This window comes from Nannospalax galili, unplaced genomic scaffold, assembly GCF_000622305.1.
Source record: "Nannospalax galili isolate Female #2095 unplaced genomic scaffold, S.galili_v1.0 scaffold286, whole genome shotgun sequence".
Taxonomy (NCBI): Eukaryota; Metazoa; Chordata; class Mammalia; order Rodentia; family Spalacidae; genus Nannospalax; species Nannospalax galili.
In genome coordinates, this window is record NW_008359442.1 from 10,792,226 (window position 1) to 10,817,151 (window position 24,926).

Here is a 24,926-nt window from a genome sequence, read left to right on the forward strand (position 1 = left end):
AAACTTGAGAGAGAAATCACAAAGAACTTGTGAACAAAAACTGTCCCTTTCACCTTGGCCGGGTCTTTTGAATATGTGCCCTCCTCCCCCACTTCCTCCATCCCTCCCCCTTTTTTTAATCTTGACACAGAGTATCACTGTGTAGACTAGGCTGGTCTTGAATTTACAGATTCGCCTTGCCTCCATCTCCGGACTGCTGGGATTAAAGGTGTGTGTTCGTGGGGGCTAGAGAGATGGCCCAGCCGTTAGGAGTACTGACTGCACTTGGCAGAGGATCCAGGTTGGATTCCCAGCACTCACATGGCGGCTATGAAACGTCCTTAACTCAGTTCCAGGGGAATCCGAAGCCCTCTTCTGACCTCCGCGGAATTGCACGACACGGGTTCACTCACATACATGCAGGCAATACACTCATACACATAAAATATTTTTTAAAAAGGTGTGCCCTTTTTTTCTTTTCTTTTTTTTTTTTTTTTTTTTTTTTTTTTTTTTTTTTGAGACAGGGTCTCCCAGTAGCCCCAGCTGGCCTGGAACTCGCTATATAGACCAGGCTGGCCTTGAACTCAGAGATCCCCCTGCCTCTACCTCCCAGGGCGCTGGGATTAAAGGCATAGGCCACCAGGCCCGGCAGGTGTGCCTTTTAAAGCAAACTGCCCACCATAAGATTTCAGGTTTACTAACTCATTTTTTTCATTTCATCCATCTACTGTCAAAAAACTCGGTTTGGGCGCTGGAGATAAGAGGTGTGAACTGAAGTTTCTAGAAGAAAGCTGCACTGAGGTAAATAGAATACAAAGCTGTTAACTGATTAAGATCTGGGATTGTCTAGAATGTTGCAGGTCCAGAGCCAGATTGTCTTGGGTTAATTTTAGCCCACGTGCGATTAACCTAACATCCTTCTGACTGGAGTAAAATCATTTTTGGACGCTTCAGACCCCTTAAGTTTCTACTGACTCAGACTAAGAATGTCATCATAACATCTAAGGCTAAGAAGACGCTTCCCCTTTTGCTGTAAGCTGCCTGATATTTTCACCAATGTATTGGAAAAATACTTTGATTTATAACTTTTTTTATTCTGTTACTATAAAAACAATGCCAGCTGGCTGTGGAGATGTCTTCAGTGGGTAAAGGCACTTGCCTATCCCAAGGACCACAGAGGAAGGGAGAGAACCAACTCCTGCAAGTTGTCCTCAGACCTTCACACACTGCACACACACTAAAATAAATGTAATTTAATAAGTTTTTTTAAAAACTTCATGAAACTGTTGACTATGATGGAACATGGTATTTGGGGTAACCTAAATCTGTATTCCTGGGCCTTGGTCACCTATATTTGGCTCCAGAATAAACTATTTCTCTTTCCCTTTGAGTTGAGAGATGTTTTTTGTTGACATGTGGTTTGAATTTTGTAGAAAGATGAGCAAAGACCTGAAGGCGGTCAAGGACCATTGTGCTGGTTTAGGGGTAACTCTTCCTTTTGAACTCTTTCATGTGGCAGTGACCCCTACTCTGTAGTAGCAAAATATTACTCTATGAGGCCTTTTTTTTGTTACTCTGAGAGAGGATCTTAAGTAGCCCAGGTTGTCCTCAAACTCATTATGTAGCTGAAGATGAACTTTTTATGTTTTGTTTTTTTTTCATTACTGGGAACTGAATTTAGGGCCTCACAAGCTGGAGAGATGGTGCTGCAGCTTAGGTTAAGAGCACTGGCTGCTCTTACAGAGGACCCAGGTTCAGTTCCCAGCACCCACATGGTGACTAACAAACGATCCATAACTCCAGTTCCAGGTGATTCAACACCCTCTTCTGACATCTGGGGGCATTGCATGACAGGGGTGCACTTATGTATGTGCAGGCAAAACACTCATACACATAAAATTTTTTTTTTTTTTGGTCTTTTTGAGACAGGGTCTCCCTGTAGTCCCAGCTGTCCTGGAACTATGTAGACCAGGCTGGCCTTGAACTCACAGAGATACATCTGCCTCAGCCTCCCAAGTGCTGGGATTAAAGGCATGTGCCACCACGCCCGGCCCTATTTTTTAAAAACTAAAAATAACTGACAAGTGGTAGAATATTTTCCTACCATGCATGAGGCTCTGATTTCAAGACCCAACACCAAAAAAAGAAGAAAAGTGGTATGATCAACCTTAGGCAAATGATTTGGAGTCAATGTGGTGTTTGGGCTGGGAGGGACTATTGGCTGCAGAGTAATCAGTGAAGACAGATAGGGGAGCATTTCTTTCTGATGGAGAATTACAGTGTTAGTGACTGAAAGGATGTAGGTTAGAGAGAATTTGGGACTTGATTCATGGTGATGCCATTATCTGGTTATTCTTTCTGTTTTGTGTTGGTTTTTAGTTTTTTTTTAGACAGGGTCTTGCTCTGTAGCCCTGATTGGCCTGGAATATGGTACATAGACCAGGCTGGCCTTGAACTCACAGAGATCTGCCTGCCTCTGCCTCCTGAGTGCTGGGATTAAAGGTATGTGCTGCCACATTGGCTCCATTTTAAGTTTTTGACTTGGAGTCTCCGTAGGTAGCCACAGAATTCACTATGTATGCCAAAGTGGTCTCACACTCATTGGTATCCTCTTGTTTCTGCCTCCCAAGTGCTAGGATTACAGCTGTATGCCACCATGCCCCACTAGCCATAAAATGATTCTGAGATGAAGTGGGGCATCAGGGATGTAGCTCATTGACTGAGCCCTTGCTTAACACACAAAGACCTGAGGCTCAATCTTCAGCATTGGAGAGAGCGGGGAAGAGGGAGGGAGGGAAGAAGGAAATGGGTTTGTGGAGGAAGAAATCACTGAATACTAGTTATGTGAAACTGGAAATTGATGAAGGTGAGAAATGAAGACTGCATCTGTTATCGCCTAGGCTTAGATGGTGGGTAACAAAGGTGATGGACAGAATCCTCTGATAGGAAAAACACAACAAAGAAAAAAATTCAGAAACATCAGTATTTCAGAATCTTTAAAAGAAAAATAACCAGGAGACACCAAGGAAGATGAAGTATAGACAAGACACTGGGCAGGGAATGGTGGAGCAGTTATCACAACAGGCTTTGCAAAGAATTCACTGGCAATTGGTAGGTCAGTGTTGACGTCAGCAAGAATAGCTTTAGACTAGAAGGCAGTGGGTCAAATAATACACCAGTTCCAAATTCACCCTTTTGGGCAACTTTCTGAAGTAAATTGGAGCTCTGCTAGCAGAAAGCACTGTAGGACAGTGCTGTTTCCTAGTGCAGTTTCCTGCGGTGTCCAGGGCTGCTCCATTACCCAGCTCCTGCAGTATTGGTGGCTTCTCTAGCACGTGGCTGTACTTGGCAGTAGATAAGAGCCAACAACTTCCCCAAGGCATATCTCAATACACTCACTGGAGTAATTTTATAGAAGGCCATTGGCATCTTCAAGACAGCTCTCTGTGAATAGCCTTTTCCTATAAATAGCTTTTTCCTGTAAAGGATCAGGTCTCACTTAGCTCTGCTACACCATCACAAAACCACCACACACAAAATATAATGAACGATTGTAGTTATCCTCCAAAAGCATTTAGGTTTCATATAATTTTCACATATCAAACTAAGAAGTACTCTTGACTTTTCTCCTAATCACTTTTCTTTGTTTCACTTTCTGAGACAGCGTCTTCCTATGACCCCAGCTGGCCTGGAACTAACTATTGTAGACCAGGCTGGTCTTGATCTCAGAGACAGATCCCCCTACCTCTGCCTCCCAAGTGCTGAGATTAAATGCCTGTACCACTCCCACATGGCTCCCCTAACCATTTAAAAATGCAAAAGTTGGCACCGAAAAAATGGCCCCACTCTTGCAGAGGACTCAAGGACTTGGGATTGGTTTCCAACACCCACATAGCAGCTAAAAACCATCCATAATTCCAATTCCAGGGGATCCAAGTCCTCTTGTGGCCTCTGTACATATGTGGTACACTTACATACATGCTGGAGAAACATTAAGACACATAAAATACAATGATTGTTTGGTAAAATTTTATTATGTGTATGTGTATCCATGTCATGCAATACTCAATCAGCATTTTGTTTCTTGGCAATGGAGATTGCACCTAGGGCCTCTCATATGTTAAGCACACACTACTGAGATCCACCCCCACACCCAGTTCTCAAAGCATGTTTTATTTACTGATCATTGCCTAGAAGTCTGTATGTGTAGCCCAAACTGGCCTCAAACCCATAATCATGACTTAGCCTCCCAAGTGCTGGGATTATAGGCATGAACTAAAACACAGGATTTACCAGAGCTTTTCATTTGTTTTCAGACAGGGTATCATGTAGCCAAGGCTGGTATCTAACTAGATACACAGCAGAGGATATCCTGCAAACAAACATTAATCCTCCTACTTCCACCTCCCAAGTGATAGAATTATAGATCTGTGCCACATGGCATTACCAGAGCATTTTTAAAAGTCTATGATATATGTTAGGAACTTTGATTCAAACCAATTTAGGAAACTCAGTTTAAAAATGTTTTATTTCATTAAAAAAAGGTTATGTACAAGACTCAAGGTATACAGAAAAGCAACTTTCAATCATAAAATGGGGTTGGGTCATCACACTCTAGTGTAATATGGAATGCACACTCTTCAGTGTTAAGCATCAATTACTTTATGCAGTCTAAGTTCTGGGTTTTATATGAGACCTGCATATATGAGACATTTGTCAGATTTTAAGGTTGGTAATGCCAGTTCAAGATGCTTATGTTTACAAGTACAAATTTCACTGTTACAAATACATAATATCAACTAACAAAACAGTAACCCTTTCAAGATCTTCTTTTTTGTCCCATGTTCATACATTTGCAATCTGGGTTCATTTGATAATTCCCCTTCTTGTAGTTCAATCCTCAAATCACAGTAGTTAGGCATTGAGTTCCCTACATAGCTCACCCATCTACTTCATCTCAGCCTTCCCATACTTTGCCATTTTCTTCCTTGTAGAAAGAACCAGCACAACAGTTCCAGCAATAATTGCTATTACTACGACCACATTTATTTTATTTTACATTATTTTATTAGTCCTCAAATTACAGTAGTTAAGCATTGAGTTCCCTATGTATCTCACCCATCTCCTTTATCTGAAACAGAGGGGAGGAAAACACAAGAAATTTTTTAATAACTTTCAATTCTTCATCCATTCAGAAAAGTTTTTTATTTTTTTATTTTATGTGTATGAGTGTTATGTCTGCATCTATGTAAATGCACTCATGTCGTGCAGTACCTAGGAGGACAGAAGAGGGCACTGGATCCCCTAGAACTGGAGTTATGGATGGTGGTTAGCCACCACATGGGTGCTGGGATTAGAACCCAGGTCTTCTGCAGGAGCAACCAGTGCTCTTAACTGCTGAGCCATCTCTCCAGTCCCTCAGAAGTTTCTTTAAAAGTTTTTAAGAAGGAAAGCAAGATGACCTTCCTTCACATTTATAAGACTTACTTAAATAAAAAAAGAGAAAGTCATAAGGAAACAATATATTGATTTATAATCCAAGTTACCATTTGAAATGATGTGGCCCAAGTGACTGGGGGAAACTAGCAGGAGGCTGGTTTTATGGTTGTTTTCGGGGGGTTTTGTGTTATTTTGAGACAAAGTCCCACTATGAAGCTTTGGTTAGACTGGAACTCCCTAGGTATACCAAGCTGGCCTATAACTCCTGGAATTAAAGGCCTGTGCTACCACACCCAGCTTATGTTTTTAGTTTTTGAGACAGTCTCACTCTGTAGCACAAGCTTTCCTGGAACTCATTATGTAGACCAGGTCTGCCTTTAACTCAAGGGGATCTGCCTGCCTCAGCCTCCTGAATGCTGGGATTTTAGCATTCAGCCAGCCTGCCTGCCTGCCTGCCTGCCTGCCTGCCTCCCTCCCTCCCTTCCTTTCCCCTCCCACCCACCTGGGGGGGGGTGTTCTTCAGACAGGGTCTCCCAGCTGGCCTGGAACTGGCTGTGTAGACCAGTCTGGCCTGGATCTCACTAACATCTGCCTGCCTCTACTAGGATTAAAGGCATGTGCCACAAGGCCTGGCCCCTGGTCTTTCACTTTTCAGGTAAAGAAACTTAAGTTCCAAATTAGGTGGCCTCTTCAGACCACAAGAGTGAGTTGCTAGTAGACTGAGACAATAATGACTGAACTTCTCCCTACACAGTAAGCATGGGACCAATACTTTACACAGATCACTTTGCTTATCCTTACAGCAGCTCTGTGCTTTCCATTTTGCAGATAAGGAAGTCTTGTCACTTGACAAGCTGATAAGGAGTCAAGCCCAAGTTTATATAGTTTTTACTTCAGGAATAGTCCCTGTGCTCACAAACAAAATCAATTTATGACACATGAAGACATTTTAGAAATTTCTGGTTCTATTAGAATATTTCAGTATTCTTTTCATTTCTTGTTTTGAGACATAGTCTCATGTAGCCTAGACTAGTCTGGATCTCCCCATGTAGACTTGAACTCTTCATCCTCCTGATTCCACCACCCAAGTGCTGGAATTACAGGTGTGGACCACCGATATTCTCTGTTGTTTGGAGGCAGAATCTCATTCTAACCCTGGCTGACCTGCAACCCACTCTGTAGCCGGAACTCACAACTTCCCAAATGCTGGGACCAAAGCGTGGGCCACCAAGTCCAGCTGAATATTCTTTTATATTTGTCTTTTTTGGTTGTGATTTTTTAAGTAAGTGATACATATACAACCACAAGTAAAGATGAGATACACCACAATTGGTGATACACAAAAAAATTTTATCCATAGAGTTCAAGGAGAAATGTCAATTCCAAATGACTAAAATACCCCACCAGCTTGTGACTAGTTAGTATGTAACCAGTTTACTACAAATTAAGTTGATCTTAAACAATTATTACACACTGGTACAGACATAGGAATCAGGTCATCAATCATTCTGAGTTTCTATAATATGGCTCCACTAGTGTGTGTCTCCAGAAGTCTCCTCCAGAGGTTGAGGCTAAAGTCAGAGGTTTCCTATTCTATTCTTCTACAAAGCAGAATTTAGTATAAAGTGGCCTACCATGGAACTCAGAATTAGGTAAGAGTTAAGTCTAAGACTGCCCCAAAGTCTCTGGTGTCTACAGAGTGAAAGACTTCAATGTAATTGTGAACCATCAGTGTCTAGGAAAGTGTTGTTATTATCGATACAAAATTCAGCAGGGCCTGTTTGGCCACTTACCTCAGCCTTCTCATACTTTGCCGTTTTCTTCTTTGTAGAAAGAACCTGAAAGAAAAATGATTTTTGTTTTAGAAACTGCTATGCAAGAAAGTGGCCAAAAATAATGTTTTCTTAAAAAATGTGTATATTTTTATGTGTACGGGTGTTTAGCCTGCATATTTTTCAGTGGACCATGTGTGTGCAGTGCCCTGAGGCCAGAAGAGGGTTGTTGGATCCCCTGGAACTGGAGTTAGGGACAGTTGTTAGCTGCCATGTGGGTGCTGGGAATCAAACCCAGGTCCTCTGCAAGAGCAGTGTTCTTAATCATTGAGCCATCTCTCCAGCCCGAACATATATGCTTTTCAAATATCTTTTTACATTTGTGTGTGTGTGTGCATGCACAAGCATGTATGTACCATGGTGTACAAGAGCAGTCAGAGGCTGGGTGTAGTGGTACACACCTTTAAGCCCCTTTAAGCCCAGCACTTGGAAGGCAGAGGCAGGCGGATCTCTGTGAGTTCAAGGCCAGCCTGGTCTACATAGTGAGTTCCAGAACAGCTGGGGCAACAGGGAGACCCTGTCTCAAAAAGACCAAAAAAAAAAAAAAAGAGAGGTCAGAGAAAAACTTGTTAGAGTTGATTCTCTCTTTCTAGCATGTGGGTCCTAGAGCTAGAACTCAGGTCATCAGGCTTGGCAGCAAGTGCCTTTATTCACGGAACCATCACACCAGCCTAACACAGATTATTTTAATTTCCATACAGGTCCATTCGGAACAGTTAAAGAAATCTATTCTTATGCATTCATTTCTTAAATTAAAATTTCACTAAACATAAAAAAAGGAGTCTAGCACAACCGAAACACCTACCAATGATTACTCTTTAATGCAATTTAAAAGTCTAGTGTGTACTCTTTTCATACTAATATAAACATGTAAGTACATCTATAAGTTTGGAGGGCTAAAAAATAGATAATCCCCTATGAAACTTTTTTTTTTTTTTTGGTCTTTTTGAGACAGGGTCTCCCTTAGCCACAGCTGGCCTTTAACTCACTATGCAGATCAGGCTGGCCTTGAACTCACAGAAATCCACCTGCCTCTGCCTTCAGAGCATTGGGATTAAAGGTGTGCACCACCATGCCTGGCCCTAGATCAAAACTTTTGACTGAACTTATACAAAATACCCCAAGTATACTATTTACCCATCTTTTCTCCAGTTAATGAACACGTGGGTTTTCTAAGTTTACCTTTACAACTAACAGTGCAACACATAACCTTGAATGTACTTCCTTATTGAACATATGCTTTCATTTCTATGAAACAATGAGAGTTCTGTCTCTTTGGTGTGCTTATTTGCCAACTGAAATTTCTATAAACTATCTCTACTTTAGCCATTCTTTTATTGGGTGGAGGAAAGTTGTTTTAAGACAGGGTTCTGCTATATTGCCTAGGCTAGCCTTGAACCTTGAACTCCCAAATCCTTTTGCCAAAGCTGGCCTGTGGGCTAGAAATATAGGTGTATGCCACCAATCGAGCTTGTTACATTCATGTGTGTGTGTGTGTGTGTGTGTGTGTTCATGCCTACCTGTCTGTGGAGGCAGAACAACTCTTAAGAACTGGCTTGAGCCTGGTGTGGTGGTGCATGCCTTTAATCCTACCACTCAGGAGGCAGAGGCTAGCCTGGTCTATATACCAAGTTCCAGGCCAGCTGGGGCTACAGGGAAACCTTGTCTCAAGAAGACCCAAACAAAACAACAAAAAAAGAATCATTTCTCTTGCCACCTTGTAGGAACCCGGGATCGAATTCAGGTTGTCAGGCCTGTGTCAAGTGCTGAGCCATGTCAGTAGCCCTATTGGATTCCTTCTGTAGGTTTCTTCATCAGCTTGTAAGAACTTTTTTTTTTGGGGGTGGGGTCTTTTTGAGACAGGGTCTCCCTGTAGCCCCAGCTGTCCTGGAACTCACTATGTAGACCAGGCTGGCCTTGAACTCACAGAGATCTGCCTGCCTCTGCTGGGATTAAAGGCGTGCGCCACCACACTGGCAAAAACTCTTTATATACTATGCATATCCTTTATTTTATGCAACATAAATGTTTTCTCCAGCTTACTGATATATTTTATTTTATAATATCTTTGCCATGAAAATGTTAATTTTTTTCTTTTCATATATATTCTAGATGGACCTCAATCTCTCAATCCTCCTACCTCAACTTTCTGAATGTAAAATCTTTAAAAAAAAAAAAAAAAACCCTAAAAGGGTGGGATACAGTTTAGTGGTAAAGTGACTGCCTAGCATGTATGAAGCCCTCAAATTCAATCTCCAGCACTGCAAAACTACATTCATATAGTAATACAGCCCTTCATGGACTTTAGGTTTCTTACATTAATGGTTTCTCACTGCAAAATATCAACATTCCCTATACTAATTTTCTTGAGACTCCTCTTTTTACATTATCTGGTAATCATATCTTTGAGTACAGGCTCACTGACCAACTCTCCACATTCCTGTGCCCTGAACATGCCTGTTGCCTACATTCTGGTAACAGCCAGTCCTGGTGGGGCAAAACAGAAATTCAACTTGCTTTCATCAGATGGGAACAAGTGTGGTAACATCACTGAAAATGCAAGTTACTCATACATTCAAATCTATTTTTTGCCAGGTGTGGTGGCACACATCTTTAGTCCCAGCACTCGGGAGGCACAGGTAGGGGGAGCTGTGAGTTCGAGGCCAGCCTGGTACATGGTGAGTTCCAGGCATGTCAGAGCCGCTAATCATTGAGCTGTTGGCAGCCTCGTTTACTGAGTTTGTGTCATGCAAACCAGTACTTAACCTGCCCATTCAGGAGGAAGGAGTTTTCTGGAGAGCCTCACAATACCTGACCTTGAGGCATTAGTGGTAAACAAAAGGATCCAAGAAGCCTTTGATCTGACCGCTCCCTGACCCTCAGATACAGGTGGGGAAATACAGCAATTGTAACTAATTGAGTTCTTCTGTATAAAAAGACAGAACTGAAATAAATCAAGGCTACAGTATTGACTGTTAGTCCTCCCAAGCATCTTTTCTGTCTCCTTTCCTTTCTTTCAATCCTCACTCCCCCTTTCAGGTACTGTCCGTTTTGGCCGGCTGGCACCGGCACAAGCAGGCTGGGGCTATAGGGAGATTCTGTCTCAAAAAAAAAATTTTTTTTATTTAATTATTTTTTGGGTGCTTTCTGAGATAAGGTCTTGGTATGTAACCCAAACTGGTCTCCTGAGGGCTGGAAATAAGGAATGTGCCACCATATCCAGCTCAGATCTACTTCTGAATTCTCTTATATTGGTTCTAGGATAAACCAGTCTTTGGGTGATACTTCCTGTCTGAAGTACTCCTAAATTCAATTTTCTCATTTGTTTTGAGACAGGATCTCTTGTAGACCAACTTCCTGTGCAGGCTTGAACCCAATACTCCTGCCTTCTCCTCCCAAGTGCTTGAATTACGGGTGTGTGTCATCACCCCCAGTGCAAATTTATTATCTTTATTTAGAACTGTTGCTACACATTTACTATTTTTAAAAGATTTTAATTTTTTAAAGTATTTTTTTATTTTATGTCTATGAGTGTTTTGCCTGCATGTATGTAAGTACACCATGTGAGTGCAAAGCCCTCAGAGTTCTGAAGAGGGTGTTGGATCCCCTGGAACTGGAGTTATGAATGGTTGTAAGCCATCGTGTGGGTGCTGGGAATTGAACCTGAGTCCTCTGAAAGAACAGCAAGTGTTTTTAATCACTGAGCCATCTCTCCAACCCCAAAGATTTTAATTTTTAAAAAAATTTTATTTATAAACTGGGTGTGGTGGTGCATGCCTTTAGTCCTAGCACTCAGGAGGCAGAGCAGGTGGATTCTGTGAGGCTAGCCTAGTTCCAGGCCAGCTGGGGTTACAGGGAGACCCTGTTCAAAAAGACCAAAAAGAAAAAATTTTATCTATATGAATGAGCATTTTATCTGCATGTATGTAAGTGTATGCACATGCACACAGTGTCTACAGAGGCCAAAAGAGGGCATCAGATCCCATGGAACTGGAGTTGTGGGTGCTGGGAACCAAACCTGGGTCCTCTGCAAAAGCAGCAAGCGCTCCAGCACCCAACTTTCACTACCACGCCCACCTCAATTTTAGTTTTTAAAATTAAATGTATGTATGTGTCTGTGGGGTGGGTATGTATACTTGAGTACAGTTGCCTGGGGAGACCAGAAGGGTGTTCAGCAACACCCTCTGCAAAAGCAGTATATGCTCTTAATTGCTGAGCCATCTCTCCAGCCCACATTCATTACTTTTGACTCTTTTCTTGGCTAAGATAAGTTTCATATTCTGGAGTCAGGGATATAGCTCAGTGGTGGAGGGCCTGCCTGGGACGCACAAGGCCCTGAGTTTGATTTCCAGTACTACATAAAAAAGTGTTCTGTTGCCAGGCGTGGTGGCACATGCCTTTAGTCCCAGCACTCAGGAGGCAGAGGCAGGCAGATCTTTGTGAGTTCGAGGCCAGCCTGGTCTACATAGTAAGTTCCAGGACAGCTGGGGCTACAGAGAGATGCTGTCTCAAAAAGACAAAAAAAAAAAAAGAATATATTCTTAAACTGGGCATGGTGCTTCATACCTTTAATCCCAGCACTCGGGGCAGAGCAGGCAGATCTCTGTGAGATCGAGGCTGTCCTGGTCGACACAGCCAGTTCCAGCCAGCTGAGGCTACAGGAAGACCCTGTCTCAAAAACCCAAAACCAAAAGAAACCAATATATCCTTAGATGAGACTGTACTTATTTTGTACTCACCAGCACAACAATTCCAGCAATAATTGCTATTACTACCACCACAATAACTGCAATGATACCAGCTGTCAGGCCCTGCATTGAAAATTCAGGTGGTTTTTCATCAACATAGTAAATTAGAGTTTGACCAGGATCCAGATCTAGTGGTTCTCCATTCACTCTCAAGTTCATTGTGTTAGAAGACTGGAACAGAGATTCACCTTTAACCTAGATTGCAGAAGAGCAAAACAATGAAAAAACATTTAAGAAAACCAATTGAGGTCACCAATAATTACCTATCAATTAATGCCAGCAGAATTGCTGCCAAGAATTTTTACGGTTTTATTGATAACAACCAATACCTTGAAACTTAAAAAACTGCTATAATGCAGGAAAATGTTAGGCACAAAATTAGAAATAGTAAAATGAAGCCCATATATCTACCTTCCAAATTCAAAAATACCAAGACAGCCAGTTTGATTTCATCTGTCCTTCCTTCTACCCCTCCATGTCCCAGGCCCAGATTATTCTGAAGCAAATCTCAGAAGAAAATATCTCATCATTAATATACAAAAGTTCAGCCACTCACATCTATAATCCCAGTACTTGGGAGGCTAAAGAGGAGGACTGCCATGAGTTCAAGGCCAACCTGGGTTAGTGTAAGACCCTCTCTCAAGAAAAAAAGGGAAGAGCAAAATAAATATATATTCTGTGTATAGCCAAAGTTGACCTTGAACTCAGTCCTGCCTTAGACTCCATAGTGACAGGTAGTCTTATAGTAGACACTACCACCCTGGATTTACAACCTTAAAAATGTAGACTGACTCCTGTTCATGTAAATTACTAGTCAAACAGATGAAGAATATATTATATATATATATATACAAATGTAGAAATTATAGTAGCAAAGAAATAATAATTATAAGAAAGGAGAGGACTAGGGGTATAGCTTAGTAATACAATGTTTTCTAGGCTTTCAGGAAGCCCTGAGCTCAATTTCTAATACAGTAAAAATTAAAACAGAAGAGCTAGAGGGGCTAGAAGAGCTAGAGATGTACCTCAACCCGCAGAGTCCTTACTTAGCATGCACGAAGCCCTGAGTTCAATCCCCAGCACAGCATAAACCAGGTATGATGGCCCATACCTGAATCCTAGCATTGGGACTGTTATATCACAGACCCCCTAGCTGTCTGACCCTCCCCCAATTCCAGGAATCAGACCATGTCTCCCCTGCTAGCTCTGGTCTGTCACCCTAAGAGGAATTGAGCTTCCATATCTCTGAAGCCTCTAAAGAAAAACTCTGAAGCCCATACACCCTCTACTGGCTTTGAGCTATCTAGGACCATGTTCCCCATCCCCTGGGGAAAGCTAAAAAAGCAAGGTCTCAATCTCCGCCCCCCCTTTTAGGCTCCCTGCCATGCCATGGTATCTCTTCTGCTTTTACTTTACAGTAACCTTTTTTTTGAGAACTTGTTGCATTTTGTAGCGTTGCCTGCCTGCCTGTCTCCCTAGTTGTAGGATTAAAGGTATACCTCACCACACCTGGCCCCTAACTTTCTTAATGTTTTTACTGCGTTCCCCCACCTCATGGCCCCTGTCTTGCTGCCTCTGAAAGGATGTACTCTCCTATCTCATGGTCTGACCATACATAGCCCCCCGTGGTTGCATGGCTCTCTCTTCTAAAACAAAGCTCATTTTCTGAACAGTAATTTCATACAAGCTCCTTTGCTGAACTGCTGTTTCTCTTTTTAATAGAGACCAACACTTAGAAGGTGGAGGCAAGGAGGATCAGGTGTTCAAAGTCAGCTACAGAGAGTTCAAGACCAACCTTGACTGGTCAAAAAAAATGAATGAAATTATTAAGTTAAAATAAATTAGCCAGGGCTGGGTGTGGTGGCACACAACTTTAATCCCAGCACTTGGGAGGCAGAGGCAGGCAGATTTCTGTGAGTTCAAGGGCAGCCTGGTCTACATAGTGAGTTCCAGGTCAGCTGGGGCTACAGGAAGACCCTGTCTCAAAAAGACGCCCCCCCTCCAAAAAAAAATTAGCCAGGCATGATGGCATGCACCTTTAATTCCAGCACATGGAAGGCAGAGGCAGGTGAGTTTGAGGCCAGTCTGGTCTACAGAACAAGTTCCAGCCAGCTAGGGTTATACAGTGAGACTGTCTTTTTTTTAAAAAAAGGAGGATGGGGGCTGGAGAGATGGCTCAGTTGTTTGGAGCACTGGCTGCTCTTCAAGAGGATCCAAATTCAGGTCTCAGCACCTACACAGTGGTTAACAACTCTCCATAACTCAAATGCCTTCTTCTGGCCACAGGCACTGAATGCATATGACACATGCACTTATATATATATGTAATCAAAATCTTTCAAAAATTAAGTTTATACTTACATCTTTTTCAAAATAATAAGCCACATCAGCTATGTCCACATCATCTTCCGTTTTTTGAGAAGAATTTTGCATCAGATCAATAGTGATAACATTATTCTCATACTGGGGTGGGGGGGATTGAAAAATACAAATTAATTTTACATTAAATTTTTTATGAAATTTTGTTCAATAGTAAGAATAGAGCTTGATTTTCTGTAATCTTCATCAGGATTCCTTTCTATTAATGGATAATTAAATTTATCACTAGTCATTGAAAAATCTTTGAGACCTTTAAATCTATCCAAGAGTATAAGACAGAAATGCAAACTAATTTTTTTTTAGTGTTAAGGAAGGGGCTAACTGGTGTGATAGTTTGTCATCTTGACACAATCTAGAATCACTTGAGTAGAGAATCTCAAATGAGGAGCAGTCTTGATCAGAATTCCCTGTGGGCTTGTCTGTAGATGATGTTAAATAAGGTGGAAGACCCACCCTGAACATGGTGGTGGCATCATTTCTTGAGCTGCACAATGGACTGAATAAAAGGAGAGAAAGCTGAGCACAGCATGCATGCGGCTCCTGACTTCAGATGTGACCGGCTGCCTCAAGTCCCTGTGACTGTGACTTCCCAGCCATGATAAACTGTCATGTGGAGCCGTGAGCTAAAATAAACCCTTTCTCCTCTACGTTGCTTTCTGTTAGGGTATTTTACCACAGCAAGAGGAAGTAAAGCTAAGACATTAGGTAGAGACTAGTTCCTTTAACCACAGAAGGGAACAAGGGCAGCACCCAAAGCAGCATGTGCTGAAAGCAATCACAGAGAGCTTCTAAAAAGAGCAGCATGATTTAGGAATAGTAAAAGATCCTCCATGTCCTCAAGGGCAAAACTGGGGTTTCAAAATCTATGGAAGGAAAACAATAGGGATTTCACTTTAAGTGAACCACATTAAAAAGCCACTGGCTGCCACTTACATCTAAACCATAGTGTCCTATGAACCTTCTACTAATTTCATTTATCAAAACCACCCTGCAAAAAACTTACCAGAATATTTTTGATAAATTTTTTATCCAGTTTGTATCGAGAAAAGAAGGTATTCTGAAGTGCACTGTAAATAATTAAAAAATGAAAAAAAAATTGTACCACACAATAGTAGCAAACTCTACTCTTAAAAAACGTTTTACTTGAGGCTGGAAAGATGACTCAGCAATTAAGAGCAATGACTGCTTTTGCAGAAGACCCAGGTTCAAATCCTAGTACCCACATAGTGGCTAACAACTGTAACTCTAGTTACAGGGGATCCGACCCCTTCTTCTGACCTGGGCGGGCATTGTATGACATGGGTGTACTTACATACATGCAGCAAAACATTCACACACATAAAATAAAAATAATTTATATTTATAAATTTATAAAAATGTGTGTTTTACTTGCATGTAATCACACCACGAGTACAGTGCTTGTGGAGGCCAAAAGTGAGCATTAGATCCCCTGACACTGGAGTACAGATGGCTGTGAGCTGCCATGTGAGTGCTGGGAACTAATCCAGGTACTCTGTATGAGAAGTAAGCGCTCTTCTGCTGAGTCTTCTCTCCAGCCTGGAAACTCTACTTCTTAAGCAGAGAGTTTGAGGTCTCAAGTTTTTGTTGTTTTGTTCTGTTTTGGTTTTTTTTAGACAGGGTCTCACTGTGTGGCCCTGGCTGGCCTTGAACTAACAGAACTCCACCTGCCTCTGCTTTCTGAGTGCTAGTATTAAAAATGTGCACCATATGACCACACCCAGTTAAGTTGTTAAATTTTTATGCCATTTTGCAATTATTGTAATAAGCAGGGGATTTGGGCTAGCACTGTCTGTTAATACTAGAGTTGTGTGTCAGATGATAGAAGCAGAATCTTTACACAGTACCATGTAGCTGCCTACAGTTTATTAATTACAAAGGTGAAATGGTAACCACAGTGGAGAAACCTGGCAGACATGGCTCGTAAAGGAACAAGGTGACATCATCATGAGTCTCCTGATGTAAGTACTGGGAAAGATCCCTTAAATGGTTTTCCTGTCATAAATACACAACCTGTTTTTAGTTCAGAGGAGACTTCAGACAAGTCCAAATGAGGGACGTTACATGAAACAAATGGCTCATGCTCTGCAAAAATGTCAATGTCATGAAAGGCAAAGGCCAAGAAGCTGTTCTGTATTAAAAGGGGCTGGAGAGAGTCATGAAAACTAAATGCCATACGTGAGATTGGATGGAGTCCCAGGTCAGAGGGAAAAAGCTGCTACAAAGTATAACAATAGAAAAAAATTGACATGATACAGGATTATGTTAAATTTCCTGAATGTGACCCTTTGTACAGGAGTTATAAACAATGACTTTTATTCTTAAAAGATATACTAGCTGGGCATGGTGATGCACACCTTTGATACCAGTACTCCAATGGATCTCTGTAAGTTCAAGGACACCAGGTCTATACAATAAATTCTAGGCCAGCCTGAGTTTGAGACCCCATCTCAAAAAACAAAACGAAACAAAAAAATAAACAAACTCCAACAATGAAAAAGGAAAAGGTACAAAGATCTTAAAAGTACCTAGGGGAAAAGGGACATGATTACCATGTGCTTTGAACTGGCTCCAAAAAAATTTACTTATGTCCAGATAAAAGGATATAAGGCATACACACATATGCACACACAGAAACACATACAAAAAGAAAATGTAGCCAGTACAGTGTGGTAGCACACACTTTTAATCCCAGCACTTGGGAGGTAGGGGAAGGCAGATTTCTGTGAGTTGGAGGCCAGCCTGGTCTACACAGTGAGTTTCAGGTCAGCTGGGGCTACCAGGAGACTGTCTCAAGAAAGACCAAAATAAATTTAAATAAAATGTGGAAAAATACTAAGCAGTAAATCTGAGTGAAGTGAATAGAGGAATCACTGTGCTACTGCAGTTCTATTTCAGAGAACCAAACCATTTGGCAGAAATAAGAAAAGGCTTCACATGTAGTTTTCTAATGCTTCAGGACAGAAAAATGAGAGCTAAGACAATAGATATATGGTCAAACTTACCTCTGCAAACTTTGAAGATCAAAAGGATTTTCTCTTTCTTTGTGTTTTGTTTCAATGATGATCCAGCTGTAAAGACAAGATGGTGACCTGTCTATAACTCGGTCTTTCTGTTTTCCAAAGAGTAAATATTCCAATTTTGAAGCAGAATTAGAGCCGAAATGTCGCTGTAAATGTTGCTGTGTTATCTTCCCCTTATCTTCACAGAGAACCCACCCCGAAGGAACATCTTTCCATTACTGACCCACTGGTGCAACATCTGTGAAATCAAGTTCAGCTGGCCATGCTGAGCCCTGTTCCAGGGAGAAGACAAAATGGATAGGATAGGGGTGGTGGTGCACACCTGTGATCCCACACTGGGAAGGCAGAGGCACAAGATGGTTCCAGGGCCAAGGCGAGCCAGGGTTATAGCATGAAACCATGTCTGAGAGAGACAGAGGGACAGAGAGACAGAGACAGAGACTAGACCATAAAGCTGGAAGGCAGAACTAGAGCAAGCTTTGGGTGTGGTACCTTTCCAGTTTCCTGCTCCTTCCAATAAAGTCCTTTTTGCTTAAGCAAAGTTTGAGTGGGCTTCTGCTCATTTTCATTAATCCCCCCTCCTTAGTGCTAGGGGTTGAACCCACAGCCTTTCTACCACATACATCTCCAGCCCAAATATCTTACTCTTAAAAAAAAAACACGCAAATACAGTTTGCTATTCACATTCACCTAACACTAATCCAACTTTAAAAGTTAAGTGAATGTAAAGGAAAATCATGCCCAGTACACCCTTATATGTAAAAACCAAGAATAATCTATCTACACAGTAAATTCATAAGCCATTTCTGGCAGGTGATGGACGACACAGATGACAGCTGTTCTACTGAGGTACATGGGCAGCTGAGAAACTGGGGCGGGATGGTCTCCCCTCTGCCCACCCTTCTCTTTTTTGTTTGCGACAGATTCTCAAATAGTCTAGTCTGGCCTCAAACTCACTATGTAGACAAGGCTACTTGAACTCGTGATCCTCTTGCCCCCATCTCCAGAGTGCCAGGTTTCTAGGTGTGCCTTTTCCTATCTTTTGAATGACAATGAAATCATGTTCCATATTCAAAACTAAATTTAATTAACAAATGTGCAAAGCATGAAAACACAATGTTGGCAGCTTCACTCACTAGGTCCTCACTCGTTCAGAGCAAGTTATTTCTGTGTCCTTGTCAGTCCTTCGGACGCCCGCCGTGTTCACACACCAGCACGTGGCAGTGCCATTGCACTGCTTGGCTTTAAAGAGCCCTGTCTCATCACACTCGGGATCGTATAGCCCGTCATTATTCTGGATTGCTCCCTCAGGTTTCAATCTCCTCCCAGACTTGCTGTGAGTCATTTCTGCCTTCATCACCAAACACTTAGATGCCACTGAAAAAAGAGGAACATCAAACTGAAAAATAACTGTGCAGGGAAAACTTGTTAATTTAACTCCAAACCCCCAGGCCAAAGATTATTTCGTATTTCCATCTTCCCACACTTAATCACTTGCTGAAGAAGCTTCAGGTGTCAGCTAATTTTAACCAAATAACACGATTTGGACTAGAGCCAGTAAAACTTAAGGCACATCATCAATTTAAAAGCATTATCAAGATGAAGCTTATAGGGGCTGGAGAGATGGCTCAGCAGTTAAGAACACAGGTTGTCTGGCAGAAGACCCAGGTTCGAATCCCAGCACCCACATGGCAGCTAACAACTGTCCATAACTCCAGTCCCAGGGGATCCAACAGCCTCTTCTGTCCTCTGCGGGCACTGCACAACATGGGTGCACTTACCTACATGCAGGCAATACACGAAAAATAATAAATAAAAAGTTTAAAAAAAGATGAAGCTTATAGGCAGTAAGAATACTCACACTTGGAGCAAATGACAGTATTCTGTGTACCAAAGGAATTACACTGGCATTCACCCCTTTCATTCATGAAGCAACCTGTTGTCAGCTTGTAGTTGTCACAGACACAGTCTAGAAAATCATTAAAAAATCAGTTTAAAATCTGCAATGACAACCATTAACTCTAATGTTCCTGCTAAATTATGTTCCGACAATCGTGCTTTTAAGAAATGGTCCTGGCGCTGTCAAGATGGCTCAGTTAAAGGCACTTGCCACCAAGCCTGATGACCCAAGTTCAATTTCTAGGATCCACATGGTAGAAGGAGACAACTACCTCCCAAAAGTTGTCCTCTGCCCTCCACACATGCACAGATACACACAAACACAGACACAGACACACTAACTGTAGAAAGAAAAATTTTTTTATTGGTCTTTTTGAGACAGGGTCTCCCTGTAGCCCCAGCTGGCCTGGAACTTGTTATGTGGACCAGGCTAGCCTTGAACTCACAGAGACCTCCTGCCTCTACCTCCCAAGTGCTGGGATTAAAAGCCTGCACCACCACACCCAGCTAAAAAAATAATTTTAAAGTGGTCATGAAAGCCAGGTGTGGTGGCATACAGCTGTAATCCCAGCACTGGGGAGGTGGAGACAGGATTGCCTTGAGTTTGAAGCCAGTCTGTACTACGTAGCAAGTACCAGGCCAGCCAGGGTATCAAGACCCTGTCTCAAAAACCTAAACAAGGGGGGACCGGAGACATGGCTCAGTGGTTAAAAGCACTGACTGTTCTTGCAAAGGACCTGGGTTCAATGCCCAACACCCACATAGTGGCTAATAACCATCTATAACTCCCGTTCCAGGGGATCCAATGTTCTCTTCTGACCTCCGAGACATTGCACAACACACGTATACTTACATACATGCAGGCAATACACTCATATACATATAATAAAAATAACAATAAATATATTTTTTTATTGGTCTTTTTGAGACAGGGTCTCCCTGTAGCCCCAGCTGGCCTGGAACTTGTTATGTGGACCAGGCTAGCCTTGAACTCACAGAGACCTCCTGCCTCTACCTCCCAAGTGCTGGGATTAAAAGCCTGCACCACCACACCCAGCTAAAAAAATAATTTTAAAGTGGTCATGAAAGCCAGGTGTGGTGGCATACAGCTGTAATCCCAGCACTGGGGAGGTGGAGACAGGATTGCCTTGAGTTTGAAGCCAGTCTGTACTACGTAGCAAGTACCAGGCCAGCCAGGGTATCAAGACCCTGTCTCAAAAACCTAAACAAGGGGGGACCGGAGACATGGCTCAGTGGTTAAAAGCACTGACTGTTCTTGCAAAGGACCTGGGTTCAATGCCCAACACCCACATAGTGGCTAATAACCATCTATAACTCCCGTTCCAGGGGATCCAATGTTCTCTTCTGACCTCCGAGACATTGCACAACACACGTATACTTACATACATGCAGGCAATACACTCATATACATATAATAAAAATAACAATAAATATAAAAACTAAACAAGGGGCCATGGCTCAGTAGGTAAAGGCACTTGCCTATAATATGCCTGAAAAACAGTTCATTCCCCAGATCCCACCTGTTGGAAGGAAAGAACTGACTCCCAAAAGCTGTCCTCTGACCTCCATTCACATGTGCCACCTCCCTCAATAAATATAAAAACAAAGAATTAAATGAAAATAAAATCCACAGTCCTGAATACTAAACTGTATGCATTCCCACTTCCAACTCTGTGTGTTGTTTATTGAGGGGGGCACTTTTTAAAGGAAGCATGCATTAAGATTTAACAAGGAAATGTGGGAAAGAACTTTTTAGAGTGGGAGGGGCTCCATGGGAAGAATATTTGGAGTGTTTCTTGGTGGTGGGAGGGGCTCTAAGGGAAGAATATTTGGGGTGTTTCTTGGTGGTATGGGGGTGGCAGCCTCTTGTTTAAGCTAGTGAGCTATACTCTTGGCCTGTTTTTTTGTTTTGCTAAAGTCAGGGCCTCACTAGATAGCCTAGGTTAGCCTCAAACTCAAGATTTTTGAATTTTTTTGTATCATATTTATTTATTTATTGGAGGGGGGCACTCTATGGTACATGTGTGGAGGTCAGAGGATAACTTGTAGAGTCAATTCTCTCCTTCCACCATGGGGATCAAATTCTGGTGATCAGGCAAGCACCTGAGCCATTTCACTGGCCCCCAAACAAGATTCTTCACTCCCAGCCTCCTGAGTGCTGGGATTAGAGGTGTTGGTCACTACATGGTCAATTTTGTTGCTGTTGGTTTTTAAAGTCTTAAATTACTTTATTTTTCAGACAGAGTCTTGTTATGTAACCCAGGCTGGCCTCCAAACTTACAATCCTCCTGCCTCAGCCTCCCAAGGACAGGCATATCACTACACTTGGCTCAATGTAAAAACAAACAAACCAAAAAAAAAACCTTATTTTTCAGTGCTGAGGGTGGAGCCCAGGGTCCCTCCAATGCTAGTAAACTCTCTCATTGAGCTACACCCCCAACCCTAAACGAGGTTTTAAATAAAGCACCCCGAGCAGGGTATGGTAGCATCTACCTTCAGTCCCAGCACTCAGGAGGCAGAAGTGAGTGAATCTGTCTGCGATCTAGAACAGCCTGGTCTACATAAGTGAGTTCTAGGACAGATGGAGCTACAGGGAGACCCTGTCTCAAAAACGAGCCCTCACCCCGCCCCCCCCAAAAACACACCAAAATAAATGAGGCCCTCCAAAGAGCTAATCAGCTTCACTTTTGTGCTACTTGGCTTTCTTTTTAAAAGCTTTTATTTTTATTACATTGATTTATTTATGATTTATGTGTGTATACACATGCCATGGTTCACATGTGGAGTCAGAGGCCAACTTTCAAATCTTTTCTCCACTTCTACTCACTGCGCCATCTTCTTTTTTGAGACCGGGTTTCCCTGTAGTCCCAGCTGGTCTGGAATCACAATGTAGACCAGGCTTACCTCAAACTCATAGAAATCCGCCTGCCTCTGCTTCCCCACCCCCAGTGCTAGAATTAAAGGCATGCACCACCATGCCTGACTCTGACTGAGCCATCTTAATGGTCCTCTATTCCTTCCTCTTCTCCTCCTCTCCCTCCCTTCCTGGCAGGGTCTCTTTCTATGGCCCAATGGATGTGGAAGAGTCCTCCTCTTGCCTCAGCTTCCCAAGTGCTTGATTTAAGACACACAAGGCTACTACTCTCACTTTCAAAATTTCCCTCTTTTCCTGCTTAGCACACCCTTGCTTAAAAGTACTGTGCCTTTTCCCCAAAACTGTCAACAATTCCAATTCTAAGATCTATGGATTCTCCTATCTTTTTTTTTTTTTTTCCAGCTGGCCTGGAACTATGTAGACCAGGCTGGCCTTGAACATAAGAGATCCACAGGCCGGGATGGGACTAAAGGCCTAAAGGTGTGCCTGGCAGGATCCTCCTATCTTATCTGTCCCTTACCCAATTTCCTTAAGTAATCACTTACTACTTGAGGTTCAATAGAAACATTCAGTCTTTTTGTTTTCTTTTTTTTTTTTTTTTGAAACAGCGTCTCATATAGCCCAGGATGGCTCAATTTCCAGCTCAATATCTGGCTGAAAATGACCTTGAATTTTCCTCCAGTTTCCACTACCAAGTGCTAGGATTGCAGGTGCAAGACTGATTTGTGGGGTGCTGAGGATCAAATCCAGAGCCCTGTGCATGCTAGGGAAGCATTCTACCAACTGAGCTACATCCCAGACCTCAGTTTGTTACTCAGCCCCAGGTTGAAGCTAGAAAAATGTGAGTTGATTAAATTGCATTACTCTGTAAGTGTAACTAATGCATGCAGACCACCCATTAGTGGAGAATGAAATCTTCCCCAGAAAACAAAAGCTAAATTACATTGAACTTATAACTGGAAGTGGGGAGGAAAAGGAATACTTCCAGTGTTTTGTCCAACATTGTCCACCTCCAGCCACTACCATCTCACAAATAAATCAAAAGACCACAGCCAAACTATTCTAGAGTAAGAAGCAGACTCAAACTACAAGTCCTTCTCTATAGATCCTTCAGCCTCTTTTAAGTACAGTTCTTAAAGACTGAAAGAAATGGAGCCGGGCAGGTGGCACATGTCTCAAAAAGACTTAAAAAAAAAAAAAAAAACTAAAAGAAACGGGCACAACAAAGTGGCTCATGGGTAAAGGTGCCTGCCTCCAAGCAAGATGACCAGCGTTTGATCCCCAGAACTTACAATGGTGGAAGGAGAGAACCTGACTCCCTCAAGTTGTCCTCTGACCTCCCAAGAAACACAGAAACACACACACACACACACACACACACAACCAATTCTTGGGGGAAAAAAAACTTAAGGAAATGGAAAACCAAATGTTGAGAAAAATTACGATACAAATCTACATGATTAAACTTAGAAAAACACTTAAAAAAGACACATATAAATGGGTGTGGTGACACTTGCCTTTAGTTCCAGCATTCTGGAGGCAAAGGCAGGTGGATCTCTCTGTTCTACAAAGCTAGTTCCAGACTAGCCAGGGCTACAAGGTGAGGCCCCGTCTCAAAAAACAAACAAAACTATGTATATAGATACATATATACACACACATATATACACACACATGCATAGATACAAAAATATATACATATATATGAAAAAAGAAATATACACAAGTTTAATAGCGAATTCTGAGAGTGGGAAAATGATGAGGTTTTTTTGTTTTGTTTTGAGACAGGGTCTTCCTATAGCCCCAGCTGGCCTGGAACTCACAGCGTAGACCAGGCTGGCCTAGAACTCACAGGGATCCACCTGCTTCAGCCTCCGGAGTGCTAGGATTAAAGGCGTGTGCCACAACGACTGGCAGACGAGTTTTTAAAGTCCTTTCAGTTTACCTTTTGTTCATCTGTCTTCCCTACAATAAACATGACATTACTCCTGATTCTTAGAAAAGGGAAAAACACCTGGGGCTGTAGGTCCCAGGGGTCGGCCTGCGGCGCGCAGGTGCACCGTGGCGTCGCCGGTTACCTGTCCCCGCCCGAGGCCACATCCGGACCCTCGCAGAGGCGGCGGGGAGGGAGGGCCGGTCGCGGCGACAAAGACTCGGGCGCGCCGCTGCGCTGGCCGCGCTGCCCGCCTGGGGTCGGGGCTCAGAATCTCCGGTTGCCACCGCAGGGCCCAGGGCGTGGGCCGCTGGGCTACCCTCCGCCCTACGCCCTGCTGGGGCCGGGACCCTGGAAGGACCTCAAACTGCCGCCGTTTCCCCGTGGGGCTGCTCCTTCCCTGCGGCGCTGCTCCCTCCCCGCCGGGCTGCTCCTTCCCGCGGCGCTGCTCCATCCTGCCACCGCCTGGAAACCGAGGTCCCGGCCCGAGACGTCCGGTCTGGGACGGGAGGCACTGCCCCTCCCGGCCCCCGAAGCGTCTGGCCTGGACGGCCGGCTTCGGGACTCCTTTCCGTGTCGGCGCCTCACCTTTCTGAGCCGCGGCCACCGTCGCCGTGGCCACCGCGAGCAGAAGCCCGAACGCGAGGGTCTGGGGGGGCGCCATGCTGCGCAGGGACCGGGGACTCGTGTGGCTGCCGGGAGCCAGAACCGACGCGACGCTCGAACGTCGCAGGACTGTGCGCTGCGGGCTCAGCCGCCGGCGCCAACCTGAGGACCCCG

The 24,926-nt window shown here is 43.1% G+C and overlaps 1 protein-coding gene across 1 annotated transcript; it reads right to left on the minus strand.

Annotated features, from left to right (window-relative positions):
- Positions 1-4,489: 4,489 nt before the first annotated feature.
- On the minus strand, positions 4,490-24,926 carry Epcam (epithelial cell adhesion molecule). Its single transcript, XM_008823050.3, has 10 exons — positions 24,735-24,926; positions 19,280-19,387; positions 18,555-18,795; positions 17,401-17,466; positions 15,381-15,444; positions 14,360-14,461; positions 11,990-12,193; positions 7,212-7,256; positions 5,051-5,110; positions 4,490-4,875 (listed from the first exon to the last, which is right to left on the minus strand). The coding sequence occupies exons 1-9, from the start codon at positions 24,808-24,810 to the stop codon at positions 5,069-5,071; spliced, it is 948 nt and encodes a 315-aa protein (XP_008821272.1). The 5' UTR covers positions 24,811-24,926; the 3' UTR covers positions 4,490-4,875; positions 5,051-5,068.

Coding starts and splice junctions, on each gene's coding strand:
- Epcam (XM_008823050.3), bottom strand. CDS start 24,810: ATGGCGCCCCCCCAGACCCTCGCGTTCGGGCTTCTGCTCGCGGTGGCC. Junction 19,388..24,734: donor GGTGGCCGCGGCTCAGAAAG/GTGAGGCGCCGA, acceptor ATGATTTTCTAG/ACTGTGTCTGTGACAACTAC. Junction 14,462..15,380: donor AATTTATCAAAAATATTCTG/GTAAGTTTTTTG, acceptor CCCCCACCCCAG/TATGAGAATAATGTTATCAC.